The sequence below is a fragment of the Pistacia vera genome, unplaced genomic scaffold (assembly GCF_008641045.1).
Source record: "Pistacia vera cultivar Batoury unplaced genomic scaffold, PisVer_v2 Contig33, whole genome shotgun sequence".
Taxonomy (NCBI): Eukaryota; Viridiplantae; Streptophyta; class Magnoliopsida; order Sapindales; family Anacardiaceae; genus Pistacia; species Pistacia vera.
Genome location: NW_022196146.1, coordinates 76,851 through 94,680, shown reverse-complemented (window position 1 = coordinate 94,680; position 17,830 = coordinate 76,851). Strand labels below are relative to the sequence as shown.

At 35.6% G+C, this 17,830-nt stretch overlaps 1 protein-coding gene and 2 pseudogenes across 1 annotated transcript; 1 reads left to right on the top strand and 2 right to left on the bottom strand.

Annotated features, from left to right (window-relative positions):
- Positions 1 to 106: 106 nt before the first annotated feature.
- LOC116137544 (L-type lectin-domain containing receptor kinase IX.1-like) lies at positions 107 to 940 on the bottom strand. Its single transcript, XM_031423240.1, has one exon. It carries the CDS (start codon positions 938 to 940, stop codon positions 107 to 109), a length of 834 nt encoding a protein of 277 aa, XP_031279100.1.
- A 318-nt stretch (positions 941 to 1,258) lies between these two features.
- On the top strand, positions 1,259 to 9,013 carry LOC116137543 (annotated as a pseudogene).
- LOC116137542 lies at positions 8,886 to 17,317 on the bottom strand (annotated as a pseudogene).
- Positions 17,318 to 17,830: the final 513 nt, after the last annotated feature.

The window sequence follows — 17,830 nt, the reverse complement described above, 5'->3', positions numbered from 1 at the left end:
TCGCACTTATAATAATTTGAACTTGTAACAGAATATTGTTCGTAGTATAATTTCTCAAAACACCACCTATTTTATCTGCTGCTAATACTAACATGACAGATTAGAATCATGCTTCTGATGAGTCATCTGAATCTGGAGACAGTGGCCTTGGAACAAATGCAGGATCATGCAACTCCTGAGGAAGCTCTGGCAGTGTTGCTTCAAAATTGAGAAGTTGAATTACTTGTCCTGCAGATGGCCTCTCCATGTCGACTGGGTGTGTGCACCATAATCCCACAATTAGTAAGCATTCCAATTCTCTGCTCTCAAACTTCATTTCTAGTCTCGTATCTGCTGCTTGGATAATGTTTCCTGCTTTATAGAGTTCCCAAACTGACTTTATCAATGGCTCCCTGTCTGCTCGCCTCCCGCATGCAATTTCTAAACTTACAATTCCAAAACTAAACATGTCTGATTCCTTAGTGGCGCGGCCATCTCTTAGATATTCAGGGGCCAAGTAGCCGACTGTCCCCACTACGTTGGTTGCTTGATTTTGTGACCAAGAATTCACAACCTTTGCCACCCCAAAGTCACCCAGCTTGGTACTGAAATCCGTGTTCAGTAATACATTTGCTGATTTTATATCCCTATGCAGAACATATGGCTCGGCCTCTTCATGGAGATATCGTAGGGCTGAAGGCAAGCCTAATGCTATTTTGTATCTGATACTCCATGGCAGAGGTTTTTGATTACCAAATGGATGATAATCAAGGCTGCCATTTTGCATATACTCATACACAAGTAGAAGCTCATCTTTTTCATGACACCACCCCATTAATTGCACCAGATTTCGGTGTTTTAATCGACTGATAATCTTCACTTCATTGACAAAAAGTGACTCATACAGTTCGGATTCAGCCAGTATTCTCTTTACAGCAACTAGGCCGCCTAACCTGCTCATGGATAATCACTACCTGTTTTCAAATTTGAATGATTTCTTCTGCCCTGTGTGATATTTTGTTAGTACAGGACCGGGGTTGTTAATTTCTTAGTTATTAATGGTGTGCCAGTGAGAATATTCATATGTGGACTTTACAGACATATGATTGTGCCACTCACTTTTTGGAATTACTCACTTTAATAAATACCTGACTAACTTTGCTATCATAATTTGATTTCATTGCACTTCCATATTGGTCAGTATAAATTCATACAATTCCTTATTTTCTGCAACCCGACTTTGTGAAGAAGGGGTTTGTGATTTTTGACAACTATTGGAATGGAAAATTCACATCGAGATAGCCTTGTTCCCCATGCCAATATGGCCTTGTGCTTACAATATTTTGCTATGCTATGAGTTGCCATTCTTTTTTTAATTAATGTTCAAACTGAGAAGCTATATTAAAAAACCTATAAGAAGAATTTTATATAGAATTCCTTGAAGATTTAGGTCCATTCTTTTTGGTTCTTTAATATAATGTGTCATTGATCATCATGACTTGCTGAGAACACAAGCTTGTAGAGTGGGGTACCGCATTTACTTGTAGTTATTAACTCTTATTGGTTAAATAGGTTTCCTAGGGTGGATCAGATTCTATTATCATGTTTGTTTTGCACTTTCTGTGCAATGAATATCATTAAATTGGAAAAGATTGTTTGTCTGTTCTTTGGCATAGCAGTCCAGCTGGATTTTACTAATCTATTGGCTATCAGCTTGTCCACTTTTTGTGTTATTTGTTTTGTTGAAAACATTTCTCTTTTGTGCTCCTTTATCGTGAAATGTCAGTCAGTGTTGTAGGCCTCTCATAGTTTAATATCATTAAAGCACCTTTAATCTCGTCACCTTAATTTTTTGGTACTTTTTTGTTTTTTCTAATTTTATTTTCTCTCTGTGTCTTTGTAGAAAAATTGTTCTGGCGACAAATATTGCAGAGAGTAGTATCACCATAGATGATGTTGTGTTTGTTAGACTGTGGAAAGGCAAAGGAACCCAGCTATGATCTCTAAACAAGTTGGCTTGCCTGTTGCCATCATGGATTTCAAAGGCTTCGCACACGTCAGGTATTTACTTGGTACCTGCGCAGTGACATGGGAATTTAAGGTTCTCTCTTCATTTTAGCTGTTGTTGCTAAGTCTATCTCTTGCTGAAAAGCTCTGTTGTTTTTTATGGTGAGAGATTTCAGAGAAGAGGTCGTGCTGGCCTGTTCAACCTGGGGTTTGTTATAAATTGTATCCAAGATAATCCATGATTCAAGCTTGAATATCAGCTGCCTGAAATTCTTCGTACACCTTTGCAGAGCTGTGCCTCCATATCAAAAGCTTGCAGCTTGGAACTTTGGTCTTTTTTGGCAAAGGCACTTCAGCCTCCAGATGCCCTGTCTGTTCAAAATGCAATTGAACTTCTTAAAACATTGGAGCTTTAGATGATATGGAAGACCTTACTCCACTTGGTTTGTAGCATGATATTTGTCTTCTTCTCTATTGTTAATTTGCCATAGTTGATTTACTGTAATCCTAATTAATGCCTTGTAGGACGCCATCTCTGCACACTGCCTGTGATCCAAATATCGAAAGATGCTTCTAATGGGCCATCTTTCAATGCCTCAATCCCGCTTTAACAATTGCGGCTGCCCTTGCCACCGTGATCCATTTGTCCTTCCAATAATAGGAAAGAGAAGCTGATGCAGCAAAAAGATCATTTGCCGGTGATTCTTGCAGGTAGCTGTTGAGCTCAGCCATCCTACTCTTAGCTTTTGCAGATTTTTCCCCAAAATGGTTCATTTTTTTGGTGTATGGAAAATCTAAATTCTTTTTTTTCTTTTTTCTTTTTTAATAATTCAGTGACCACATAGCACTTCTCAAAGCATTTGAAGGTTATAAGGATGCAAAATGCAATAGAAGGAAAGAGATTTCTGTTGGGAAAATTATCTATCTCCATAACCTTGCAGATGATGAGGATATGAGAAACCAGTTTCTGGATCTACTATCGATATAGGCTTTGTGAACAAATCCAAGGGTGCTAATGTGAGCTCTCATTTTTTCAGTTCAAAACAAAATTGTCTATTGTAAATTACCTCCCAGGTTCCCCTCCCCCCAAATTTCTGTTATTGTATTTGTGGAAATCCTTGCAGAACCTTTAACTTTTTGACATTTTGTATTCTTTCTATCCCAAATTTGATGTGAACAGGTTGAGGACCCAGATTTAAACCATGTGAGCCATTTGCTAGTTGATGAAATTCATGAAAGAGGAATGAATGAAGACTTTTTGTTAATAATTTTGTGTGACCTTCTTCCCCGGCGTCCAGATCTCCGTCTCATCCTGATTAGTGCTACCATTAATGCTGACTTGTTCTCCAAATATTTTGGAAATGCCCCAACTATACACATTCCGGTATAATAATCATTTCAATTTTATTGAAGCGGAACTTGTATTTATGAACTTTTTGAATGCATGTACCTTACTTGCATATCAAACTCATTATTATTGTCATTATAGTTATTGCTATATTTACTTTTTATTCATTTATATTTAAATGTATTGGCAGGGATTGACTTTTCCTGTGGCAGATTTATTTCTAGAAGATGTTTTGCAGAAAACCCATTACAACATAAAGTCAGAGTTTGACAGCTTCCAGGGAAACTCAAGAAGAAAAAGGAGAGAGCAAGATTCAAAGAAAGATCATTTAACTGCTTTATTTGAGGCATGTTTAGAACTATGAATCTAACCAACCTAATTTACATTTGCTTGAGTAAATTCTGAAAAGGTTTTATGATGATCGCCAGTTATCGAATTTTACTTCATGTCATTTTTTGTTGATATACTTTTCTGAACTAATCCTTACTAAATATAGCATATGCATATAGGGACAATTTTGAAGAAAACAGGGGTCCCTGATTCCTTCATCTGGATTGATCTTTAATTTAATTATTTTCAGCCAATAGGAGAGACAAAATGATCTCACTCTGCAGGAAATATTGAAACATATTATGTGCCTGCTAACCAATGGCTATTATTGAAAATGATGGTTAGTATTTTGTTGGGTTTCCTGCAGCTTCATGCTTAGCTGCTTGGTAGTTAGAAATGCAGATGTTTGCATGAATCTGGGTTTGACACATCTATATTTCTTCAGGAGTATAGGTTCAAATATCCATACACTTTCTCATGTAGCTGCGCTTTTTGTAGGTCAACTTTGATGTAAATAGAGTTTTGCTTATTTTAATTCACTGACTTAGGTCTGGAAACATGCAGAATTTTTTACAGAATTCATAATCTAAAATACTTTTGTACTTGTTTGGACCTTTCTTGTAAATGACATTCTGTAGTTTATGGCTTTTTGCTAATTTTAATTGTTGATACTGTGTAAGGATGGTTTCAAAGATCATGTGGCTTCCCTCTCAAATTTGTTGCTGAATCTTTATATTGATGCCTAGGTTTTTATCTTGTAGGTGCAGATGTAATGCTTTCTTAGTGAACAGACAAAATATGCATTTTTCCTCAACATTCGCTTTGCAGCTAAGAAGTCGTTCTCTGATTACATTAAATACTTATTTCAAACAACTGCTTTGTTTATGTAGGATGTTGATATTGATTCTACCTATAAAAATTACAGTGCATCTACTCGAGCATCTCTTGAAGCTTGGTCAGGTTCACAGCTTGATTTGGGTTTGGTATGTACTTTGATCTGAGAAATGTCTACTGTGGTAATTGACTTGCTTAATTGCCATTATGAAACTTTATGGTGTTGAGGAAATGTGCCTAGAATATGCAACTCTCTGATGATGTTTTAGTGGTTGCTTGCTTACTAAAGTATTTTGCTCCTTTTGATGGTTAATGTTGCAAGGCAGCATCTTATTCTGAAATATTGCAATTTATTTCCACTACTTTTTTTTTTTCACTGTGTCTTGTATTTATAAGAACAGGAATTTTCTTCTTACTTCCTGTATTGTTGATTACTATTGACTATTGTTTCCTGCACCTCCACTCAACTGAGAGTCTGTATAACCATATACCTTTTGTTGAACATTATTTTTAGGTGGAGTCAACAGTTGAATATATCTGTCGCCATGAAGGTGATGGAGCAATTCTTGTATTCCTCTCGGGTTGGGATGAGATTTGTAAGCTACTTGACAAGATTAAAGTAAACAGATTTCTTGGAGATCCGAGCAAGTTTCTAGTCCTTCCTGTACATGGTTCAATGCCAACCATCAATCAACGTGAAATATTTGACCGTCCGCCCCCTAACAAGAGGTTAATACCTTGATGTTAATTCTGTTACTCTAGTGGCATTTAATATATGTATATAGTCCTCTCCTCAACTCATGTATGCAGGAGTTAATTATCATATGTAAAGAGTTTATTTTTGTGTATGAGAGTTGATGGAAGTTCTAATAATTTTGACTTTTAGTGAGCTCAGTTGGCACAACATGACAGTTACCTGAAACTCTGATCAGTTCTTCCATAGAGTTAACTCATGCATGCATAAGTTTAAGTCCAGATTTCTAGTTTCCATTTTTTATTTGCACTTTGAGAATATGATTCTGCTGATAATCACATCCTGTTTTCAAAATTTTGAATGATTTCTTCTGCCCTGTGTGATATTTTGTTAGTACAGGACCGGGGTTGTTAATTTCTTAGTTATTAATGGTGTGCCAGTGAGAATATTCATATGTGGACTTTACAGACATATGATTGTGCCACTCACTGTTTGGAATTACTCACTTTAATAAATACCTGACTAACTTTGCTATCATAATTTAGATTTCATTGCACTTCCATATTGGTCAGTATAAATTCATACGAATTCCTTATTTTCTGCAACCCGACTTTGTGAAGAATGGGGTTTGTGATTTTTGAAAACTATTGGAATGGAAAATTCACATCGAGATAACCTTGTTCCCCATGCCAATATGGCCTTTGTGCTTACAATATTTTGCTATGCTATGATGTTGCCATTCTTTTTTTAATTAATGTGTACGAAACTGAGAAGATATATTAAAAAACCTATAAGAAGAATTTTATATAGAATTCCTTGAAGATTTAGGTCCATTCTTTTTGGTTCTTTAATATAATGTGTCATTGATCATCATGAACTTGCTGGAGAACACAAGCTTGTAGATGGGTTACCGCATTTACTTGTCAGTTGTTAACTCTTATTGGTTAAATAGGTTTCCTAGGGTGAGATCAGATTCTATTATCATGTTTGTTTTGCACTTTCTGTGCAATGAATATCATTAAATTGGAAAAGATTGTTTGTCTGTTACTTTGGCATAGCAGTCCAGCTGGATTTTACTAATCTATTGGCTATCAGCTTGTCACTTTTTGTGTTATTTGTTTGTTGAAAACATTTCTCTTTTTGTGCTCCTTTATCGTGAAATGTCAGTCAGATGTTGTAGGCCTCTCATAGTTATAATCATTTAAAGCACCTTTAATCTCGTCACCTTAATTTTTTGGTACTTTTTTGTTTTTTCTAATTTTTATTTTCTCTGTGTCTTTGTAGAAAAATTGTTCTGGCGACAAATATTGCAGAGAGTAGTATCACCATAGATGATGTTGTGTATGTTGTAGACTGTGGAAAGGCAAAGGAAACCAGCTATGATGCTCTAAACAAGTTGGCTTGCCTGTTGCCATCATGGATTTCAAAGGCTTCAGCACGTCAGGTATTTACTTGGTACCATGGCAGTGACATGGGAATTTAAGGTTCTCTCTTCATTTTAGCTGTTGTTGCTAAGTCTATCTCTTACTGAAAAGCTCTGTGTGTTTTTATGGTGAGAAATTTCAGAGAAGAGGTCGTGCTGGCCGTGTTCAACCTGGGGTTTGTTATAAATTGTATCCAAGAATAATCCACGATTCAATGCTTGAATATCAGCTGCCTGAAATTCTTCGTACACCTTTGCAAGAGCTGTGCCTCCATATCAAAAGCTTGCAGCTTGGAACTGTTGGGTCTTTTTTGGCAAAGGCACTTCAGCCTCCAGATGCCCTGTCTGTTCAAAATGCAATTGAACTTCTTAAAACAATTGGAGCTTTAGATGATATGGAAGACCTTACTCCACTTGGTATGTAGCATGATATTTGTCTTCTTTCTCTATTGTTAATTTGCCATAGTTGATTTACTGTAATCCTAATTAATGCCTTGTAGGACGCCATCTCTGCACACTGCCTGTGGATCCAAATATCGGAAAGATGCTTCTAATGGGAGCCATCTTTCAATGCCTCAATCCCGCTTTAACAATTGCGGCTGCCCTTGCACACCGTGATCCATTTGTCCTTCCAATAAATAGGAAAGAGGAAGCTGATGCAGCAAAAAGATCATTTGCCGGTGATTCTTGCAGGTGAGCTGTTGAGCTCAGCCATCCTACTCTTAGGCTTTTGCAGATTTTTCCCCCAAAATGGTTCATTTTGTTGGTGTATGGAAAATCTAAATATCTTTTTTTTCTTTTTTCTTTTTTTAATAATTCAGTGACCACATAGCACTTCTCAAAGCATTTGAAGGTTATAAGGATGCAAAATGCAATAGAAGGGAAAGAGATTTCTGTTGGGAAAATTATCTATCTCCAGTAACCTTGCAGATGATGGAGGATATGAGAAACCAGTTTCTGGATCTACTATCAGATATAGGCTTTGTGAACAAATCCAAGGGTGCTAATGTGAGCTCTCATTTTTTCAAGTTCAATAGCAAGCTTTCTTTTCTCTCTCCCTCTCATCTTTCCTTTTAGGAGGTGGTTAATTGACTGTTGTTTTATTAATATGCATGATTAATCTTTAGATTTTTGCTATTACATAGTGGTTGTATTTTTACCATGGTCTTCTATTCCCATCTTCTGAGGTTGTGTTACATGATTCATATGCATCTGAAGTTGATGTTGGAGGAGTACTAGACTCATATATGTGCATGTGTCATGTAGGCTTACAACCAGTATAGCCATGATTTGGAGATGGTATGTGCAATCTTGTGTGCTGGGCTCTACCCAAATGTTGTACAATGCAAAAGAAGAGGAAAGCGTACGGCATTCTACACAAAAGAAGTTGGGAAAGTGGACATCCATCCCGCTTCCGTTAATGCTGGGATTCATACTTTCCCTCTGCCTTACATGGTTTACAGTGAAAAGGTGAAGACAACTAGTATCTTTATCCGAGATTCGACAAACATATCAGAATATGCTTTGTTACTATTTGGTGGCAATCTCATTCCAAGCAAAACTGGGGAGGGTATTGAAATGCTTGGTGGTTACCTTCATTTCTCTGCATCAAAGAGTGTGTTAGAGTTGATACGGGTAATTGCTTCTTTAGTCTTTTTAATATGTATGTTCTTTTAGGAAATTGTGTATAGAAGTGTGTTTTTTTAATTAAAAAAAAACACCCTCATCTAAAGAATGCATGTATAATTTGGTCATCTTTTAATTGGTCGGACAAAAATACTCTTTTTTGTTAATAACACACTTTATCTCATGTTATTATGATGCTTAACAGCTGCATGATGAACTTCAAACTAATTTCTACTTATATTGGATTTTTCTTGACATGCTAAGATTTTAATGCAATGGGTTTTTAGTAAATCTTAGTTAAAACAACATTACAAAGAATTTTGCGGTTGATCATGTTAATGAATTTTGCAGAAATTGCGAGGGGAGCTTGACAAGCTTTTGAATAGGAAGATTGAGGAACCAGGGTTCGACCTTTCTGTGGAGGGAAAGGGAGTGGTTTCTGCTGTGGTTGAGTTACTGCATAGTCAAAATGTACACTACTAATCTTCTATGTTTTTTCGGGACCAACAACCAACAACCATAAGATAATAGGAATCTTGCTATTCTTTTTCCCCCAAATATAGTAATCTAAATTTTGAAGATTTGCTTATTATTTTTTCCCCTCTTTTGGTAGAAATCAATTTATAAGTTGGGTGAATGTATTATTAAATGACACTTCTAGATATCTCAGGGTTAGCAATGATATGGAAGAACTCGTTAGATTTTGCAACCTGTGAAGATTTTGTTTAGACAGTAAAGTAAAATTCTCGCCATCTTCTCTTTTTTGATAACATTGCTGTCTCTTTTTGTGCCATTTTCTTTATCTCATCTCATCTCTCTTCCGCATACATGCACTGCTTTGCTGGTGAAATAGATTTTTCTTGTGCTTAGATAATTTGTGCTTGTAATTATCATCTTATCCCCAGGGCGATGTTACTATACATGGTCTATTGTATTACGAATAATTTTTCTGTAATATAAATGTCGCACTTATAATAATTTGAACTTGTAACAGAATATTGTTCGTAGTATAATTTCTCAAAACACCACCTATTTTATCTGCTGCTAATACTAACATGACAGATTAGAATCATGCTTCTGATGAGTCATCTGAATCTGGAGACAGTGGCCTTGGAACAAATGCAGGATCATGCAACTCCTGAGGAAGCTCTGGCAGTGTTGCTTCAAAATTGAGAAGTTGAATTACTTGTCCTGCAGATGGCCTCTCCATGTCGACTGGGTGTGTGCACCATAATCCCACAATTAGTAAGCATTCCAATTCTCTGCTCTCAAACTTCATTTCTAGTCTCGTATCTGCTGCTTGGATAATGTTTCCTGCTTTATAGAGTTCCCAAACTGACTTTATCAATGGCTCCCTGTCTGCTCGCCTCCCGCATGCAATTTCTAAACTTACAATTCCAAAACTAAACATGTCTGATTCCTTAGTGGCGCGGCCATCTCTTAGATATTCAGGGGCCAAGTAGCCGACTGTCCCCACTACGTTGGTTGCTTGATTTTGTGACCAAGAATTCACAACCTTTGCCACCCCAAAGTCACCCAGCTTGGTACTGAAATCCGTGTTCAGTAATACATTTGCTGATTTTATATCCCTATGCAGAACATATGGCTCGGCCTCTTCATGGAGATATCGTAGGGCTGAAGGCAAGCCTAATGCTATTTTGTATCTGATACTCCATGGCAGAGGTTTTTGATTACCAAATGGATGATAATCAAGGCTGCCATTTTGCATATACTCATACACAAGTAGAAGCTCATCTTTTTCATGACACCACCCCATTAATTGCACCAGATTTCGGTGTTTTAATCGACTGATAATCTTCACTTCATTGACAAAAAGTGACTCATACAGTTCGGATTCAGCCAGTATTCTCTTTACAGCAACTAGGCCGCCTAACCTGCTCATGTTTCCCCTGTAGACTTGTCCAGAACTACCTTGACCCAACTGCTTGGTAATTGAGAAATTATCAGTGGCTGTTACGAGTTCTTGGTAACAAAATCTTTTCGGAAAGGCATCTTTTTCGAGATCTTCAATTATAGATATTCTTGATTCAATTTTGTCCACCTTTTGCTTTCTTTTCTCAATTGCAAATATCCCACCAATGAAAATCCCAACTGTCAAGAAGCAGAAGCAACATGCAGCAACGAGAATCCAAAATTTACCCCCTGTTTTCGCTCTCTCTTCCAGAGATGAGGAAAATTCCCATGAATTGATGGTATGTCGCTCGATATGCCCACCTGTGGATGCTGAAAACCCGATTACGACTCTCTCGGGGACAGCTTTCCTAAGATCAATCTGGTAAGAGAGAGAAGAGTTTGCATCAGAAGTTGGTTCTTCATCATATGACCAGAACACATTAAGTTTCTTAGAAGTGGCACTGTATGTAACCAAAACATTGGTTTTGTTCCCAATGTGTGAGAGATTATCCCATTCAGTATAGTTTGATGAAGATATTGAGTTGTTATTGATGCCAACATGCATCATATTCGGATCCCACTGGTTTACTTAGGAATCGAATTCAACTGTGACAAGTGTATATTGTGAGTAAGTTCTTGTTCCGTTATTGCTATATAATCCAAAACATCCTCCGGCAGAGTTGGGGGGAAGCGGATAATTAACAGAAGCAAGGAAGAAGGCAAGTCCACTGCCAGGACTGTGATGAAGAACCCGGTTGATGGTGAAGGAGAAGCGGGTTGTGAAGTTTGTGAGTAAACCTGTTGAAGATTCCCAGATAGGCACTGGGTACGCGTAAGAGGCACGACCAACACAACTCTGACGATCTACTTCATTGAGTTCAATGACTCCGCTTATAGGTTTTGCATCACCCTCATAGACAATGTTGCTGGCTCCAGGATCAAAGCTAGTGAAATTGAAGGAAATAGTATTTGCAGATGGAGCACGAAAAAGGAATAGAATGAACATGATATATAGAAAGTGAAAATGGCGTGATGCCATTAACGACATTCACAAAGTAATCTTGCGAACAAAGTTACACAAGTTTATGCAAGAATACTTAGAAGAGGTTATAGATTGTTCGAAAAGCAAAATGAAGAGAATTCAACGAGGAAAGGATGAATGATAATTAGCCTGATATGTTTAGCAGTAGTATATAGCACTTGCCAATGAGTAAGAAAAATTGTCCATATCAGTGATGGCTAAAAGGATGGAAAAGCATATAGAAATGGCTTGTAGCTGAGATTGGCGACTTCTACAAGACGAAGGACAAGCAATATGTCAAATAATAGATGGGTATATTTTTATATGATCTTCCTAAGATTCATCAACATCAAGTTGGTTCATTGGGAGTGTGAAAGTTGGAACATATACAGTCAATAACTTTGTTCTAAGTTCTATGCATAGATATTTAAAACACAATCCAGCGGGGCCGGATTTTGGCTTTTTGTTTGTTTTTGTTTCTCTGGCTCTTCAAATCTTGATTTTCTCACTTGCAGTTTACAATTTTGGAGTATTGTTACTGTTACTGTTATTTTACCTTTCTCGTGGATTTTAGAGTTGCGTTAGTAGTCTGGGTACTCATTCATCAACTCTTGCATATCCAGAGTTTGATATTTAATGGTAGTGGCCGCAATCCAAAATCATTCTTGGCTTGCGTCGGAGAAGCTTTAAAAATGGTGCTTCAAGCTTTGAAAAACTAACTACTTGTCATGAGGAAGGCCTCCTATTATCAACTGGGGAGTCTCTGCCTACCTGGCCGTTCAGCACAACTTTTAGACTAGACCCATGTTACTTGGAAAATATATCACAGATTATCTCTCGAGTTTACGAAATTATTAATCGGATGATAATATTTGCATTTTTTTTATTAAATGGACTCAAATTTTATTGTAACTCCCGTCGTGTTAATATTGTTAGAGCATCTCCGATAAACATATTTTATATAAATAAAGAATAATTTTATTAATTTTTAATTATAAAAAATAAATTTTTTATTTAAATTTAATAGATTTTTTAAATTTTAGAAAAAAAGAATATATTTTTTTAATAAAAAAATTTAATAAAAGAGATAAATAACAAATAAAATGTATAAAAACTGACCCGATCTAAACAAATAATCAGGTTCTGCGTTGATGCGTCGATCGAACCTGTTGCATCATTTTCTTGATCCCATCACCCCATCAATGTTTTATGTCTATTTCTCCTTCTTTATCTTATTAGCTCATGAATCTCTCACCTAAACGTGTTCACCAACAAACAACTTTTTATTGTTTTTTTCACTAAATGCAATACAGTACACTCTTCATCTTTTTCAAGAATATTTAATATTTGTTTTTATTTTCAATGAAAGCTTATTAAATGCAATATAAGTACACCTTTATTTATTAAATTAAATTATTTATTTTCAAACTCTTCTATCTTAAGGTTGCGGGAACGAACAAGAGTAGAGAGAGAAAGCTGAAACAACTTCTTTCTCCAACTCTCTTTGTTGTTCTTTTCTCTTTCATTTCTTCTGTTCTAATTATTAAAGCTCTTCCGGATTCTTCAGCTTTCCTCTAATCAAAAGGTGTATGCCTTCTACACCAAAACACACAAACACATTCATTCTTCCTTTTTGACAAAATCCTCATTTTCTTCTCTCTTATTAGCTATGTGCCGCCACTGTTATATGCACCTCCACCATTCTCCACCACCGCAGCAGCAACGGCCTAGGGTTTCAACTCCTCTCACTTGTTTTTTCTCCTCTTCTTCGAGTTGGATTCTCTCTTCTTCTAGTGGCTTCATGATTAGTATTTATTTTTTTGGGTTGATTAGCCTCATGTCTTTAATTGAAAATTGTAAAAGGGATTCGAATCTCATAACTTAGGAATTTGAGTTGACAAAACTGGTTGGACCGGTGTTTTGCTACAGTAAAACCGGTCCAACCACGGGTCAAAACGGGTTAATTCTCATTCCGGGTTTTCTACCTTGATCGGCCTGGTTAAGCTACTAATTCCCGGTCGAACCGGTTAAACTGGCCAGGCCGATCCGGGTTTTAAAACTTTGATAGAAACGTGTAATTTATTATTTAAAATTAGGATGGAGTGCAATTTGACTCTTCATATGTGGAGAATTAAATTCACTCTTAATTTATATTTAAAAAATAAAGAGTTTGTTGAATTTTTTTTTTTATGGATAAACTCTTTATAATAAAGAGTTTAAATTATATAAAGAGTTATTTAGAGATGATCTGATATAAAATAATAACTTTGGTTTTATAAGAAGTTTTATGAATTTTTTTTTCTTTTAAAAAGGAAAGGGTTTTTCAATAAATAGTTTGTTTTAATTTTTTGTAGTAAACACCCACTAGATTAAGAAATGCTATCCTAACCCTAGTGTGTTTTGTTTTTTTTTTTTTTTTCTTAGTGACCACTCGTTGGTTTTGGAAATGTGACCCTAAACCCTCGTGTGGTTAGTCTTTTTTATAGTAAGCACATATTGGTTTTGGAAAGATCATCAATTCAACCTTCAAATTTATCAACAATTTAGCTTTAAAAATATATATTAACCTCTTAACATTGTTTACAGGTTTTGAATGTTAGATTGATTAAACTTAGATGAATAATAAAAACGTCTCTTTCTCACAAACTTAAACATAATAACCTAACGGTACGTAAAAAATGGAGGTTAGAATCGCATTTCTGAAATCAATGGGTGCCACTACAAAAAAGGCCAAACTCATGAGTTTGGGTGTTAACTATAAAAAAGAACAAACACACTAGGGTTAAGTTTGTATTTTTGAAACTAGTAGATGCTTACTACAGAAAAGGCCAAACACACGAGAGTTAAGGTTGCAATTGTAAAACCAATAAGTGCTCACTACGAAAAGGCCAAACACATAATAAGGGTTAAGATTGCATTTCTAAAACCAACAAATGCTCACTACAATAAAAGGTAAACACATGGGGTTTTACTATTAAAAAAAAACTCATAAAAGAAAAGGGTATAAATTTTGAAACTCAACCTTTCAATGAGAAGGATGGATGTATATTTCAAAAATCATATTTTAAGAGAGATAATTAGATGATTACTTATTTAATCCTAACAATAAGTTAAGAGTTAATGGCAAAGGGTCTCAATGATAAAGTTTTCAAACTTAGAGAATGCAGTTAATACTAATAAGGCAAAGAGGTATTAGTAATACGGTTTCAAACTTTGAAGGTCGTCTAAGACGGTAGTCCAGTGTTCTCTCTACTCGACAAACTATAAGAAGGTAAAGCAATGAAATAAGAGACTGGTCTGGGTGACTTTAACGGCTCTGGTAAGATTACCGGGACAGGTAAACCATTGAATTGATGGTCAACTCTCATTTGACCATCAACAACACTGCCTAAACAGAAGCTAACAAACGCAAACTAAATGCAACAATAGCCATGCTAACAAAATTGTCTATTTCAGCCAGTGAATTCAAAATCTTTACTCAAACTCATACAGCAGGCTAATGCGACAGTAAATGAAATACAGACCATTGTTTATCAATTTTATACACCAGACAGAATCAGCACACACAAAAAAAAAAAAATACACTGGATAAACATCGTTAAAAAAGTGAGGTTGTAGTATCTAACATCCTGATTCTTCAGCCTTGTATACCAAGAAAGTTTCAGTATCGAAATAATTGACGCCAACGCCGTCCCGGATACACTAGGTTGAGAGAATGCTAATTAGATTTTTCAAGAATAAATCCCGTGCAAAAACTTCTCCTGCATTTATAAGAAAGAAATAAGATAAATCCAAAGTAAACCAAATTGTATTGACTAAGAAAAAGCAACCAAATCAAGCTTTCATTCAACCACAAAGTATAGGCATCAAGTGCACTCTTGATGCAAGAAATTCTGAGGTCTTTTAAAAGTTCACGATCAAATTTATTAATACTATGTTATAGGTGGCTAATATTCTCGCTTTTTTGCTTTAAGTGGTATCATTAAAATTTTAACTTGAGGTGGCAAGATTGACCTCGTATGGATGACAATAAGGCTTTATATAAATATTCATAAATATCAATCAGCTTTACTAGGAGAAGAGTTCCCCAAATAACCAAAGATATATCAAGAACAAGGAGAAATGATTGACAAAAGAATGTTTGGATTTACCTGACAGCATCCAGCAATTGAGTAGCAATGCCTTTTCTTCTGTTAGAAGGAGTGACCCATATGGCTCTGATGCCACAAACAGCAGGTATGGCTTCTTTTCACAGACAATTGTCCATTGTGATTTCCATTTATGAATCAGGAAATAACAGAAAGGGTTCTTTTCATGACTTCCTTGTATATAATTTTCCCAAATGGAGGGTGGTTGAGTTTGATCTCGTTTCTCTGTGTTGTGTCATCATTCTTCGCCGACAGAGCATGATAGAACTTTGAATGCTCTCTTATTGGTTCGGCAATTAGACAACCGGCAACCCTCTGAGAGGAAATAAACAGATCACCTGCAAAGAAAATTTATCAGAATGGTGTCAAAAAATCAATTTAACCCAAGCAAAAGAACTGAACTCCAGAAGTTATCAACTCTTAAACTGAAGAATTTGGATTATATAGTAGCACTTTACTTGAAAGCCATAACAGCAACAAAATTTAGAAAAGGAATAGTGTCAGTCAGTTAATAAGGAATTAATAAGGAATGCTATTGGAAACCAACTTTGTGGAGACCAAAAGCCTATATTATACAGTATTCAAATATTATAAAGAACCATTTACAAAATTTTGGAGAAACTTTGGGTTATGGATAACTAGTTCATAAAATATTTCAACTGTGAATATAATCAGGATAACTTGCAGAGCTTATGAAAGATCCTCCTTCACCTAGCTCAATCTCCATCATCTTCACAACCTCCTGAACCTGCAATCCAGTGGAATACTATTAATATCCCAACATATCAGCTGTACCACTTGTAAATCAATAAGAGCAGCTCCACCCATTAACCATGAATTAAAAATATTAAAATCAAAATGAAAAACTTAACCTTATTCCTCTGAAGGAGAGTCACAATCTAGCACCAAAACGAGTGCCCCCATTTCAACACTAGGCTATGAACTACCCGTTCGTTGCGCCAACCCTGATAAAATACAACAACAATTTGATCAAACAGACATTAACAAATGAAACAAACAGAAGTGAGCACAAAGGATTCTAAAAATGAACCTTGAAATGAACCCATGTGTGTAATTCTTGTGAAGTCTTGTGATCCTTTCATCTTCTTCATCACCAGCAGCATACTGGATTCCACATGTGGAACATATGTGAAGAAAAAAATCAGATGGGCTAATTCTAGATGGAACTGTGCATAGCTTCTCTTCTTGTAGTGTTCTTCCACAAGTATCAACTGCGGTTTCAAACTCAATCCAGTGATTCAGGCTCCTTCGATATATCAAAATTTGACCTCATTTACCTCACTTCTTCCACCCTCATGGAGCCCTAAAATGAAAAACCCCGAAAAAGTAAGTAATCCCAAGTCTATAGTAATATAAACAGTAAATCTCTAGAGCCGAGAACAATCCAAACCGGAAAGTATTGATTCTAAAAAATCATATTTGACATTTCAATATTACAAGGTTTATGTTCTATATTAAAATTTATGTGTTTCAAGTTCACATTTAACGCTATCAAAAATGCCCATCTATATAAATTCACTTCTTTTTTATTTTTTTCTTTCAAAAAAAAAATTCAGAATCAATCCAAAACATGTCAACAAATCAGAATGACTCCATTATTGAAGGTAAAAGGAAAAACCACTAAACAAACATAGAATATCATTATTTAGAATTAGATCATACAAACAATTGAAATTGCCACTCAAGTGAGCCAATATAATTTATGAGACACTTAAAACCAAAAGCATAAAAAAAATTATAATGACAACATTAAATTTCTTTATTTAACTAAAATAAAGTATAATTCCAGTTTCTCAATTTCCTCAATTCTATGAAACCAACAAAACCCAACTCACACCTACTAAACCAAGACAAAAACCCACAAGTAAACTACCGTAAAAAGTAAAATAAAATCCATACCCATCAAACTTTTAGCTCTACGCTTGTAAGTATTGACAAATACATGCTTTCTTCTCCCAAATCGCCAATTCATCGTCTTCTTCCTCCGGAATCGGGTCGGGTCTTGAGATTTTGGCTCAGGCAAACTAGAAGAAGAAGAAGAGGCTTGAAGAAGGAATGATTTGGGTTGCATCAATGCATGGTTTCGTGATTGATCCTCGTTTTTTTTTTTTTTTTGATTTTCGAATTTTTAGGGTTTTAAGTGTTTTGTTTTTACTTTCTTGGCGCCAATTATATTAAAAATATAAAAGTTTAAATAGTTTTCCCGCTAAATCTTACATTGAAACCCGGTAATTTAGTTGAACCGGACTGGTTTTTGGACCGGTCTGTTTAAAGCTCATCCCAGTAATATATTATAGTTGGGCGCGTTTGGATCAGGGTGGTTGAAGTTCTTGATGGGATAAGAGTTTTTAAACTCAGATTTATCCTATTTTTATCTATTAAATAAAGGGATAATCCTGGACCTAAGAGCATCAAGATATCCTAATAAAGTCTATATAACTAGACTGCTGTAACCTATGCTAAAGTAGAATATAATAACAAAAAT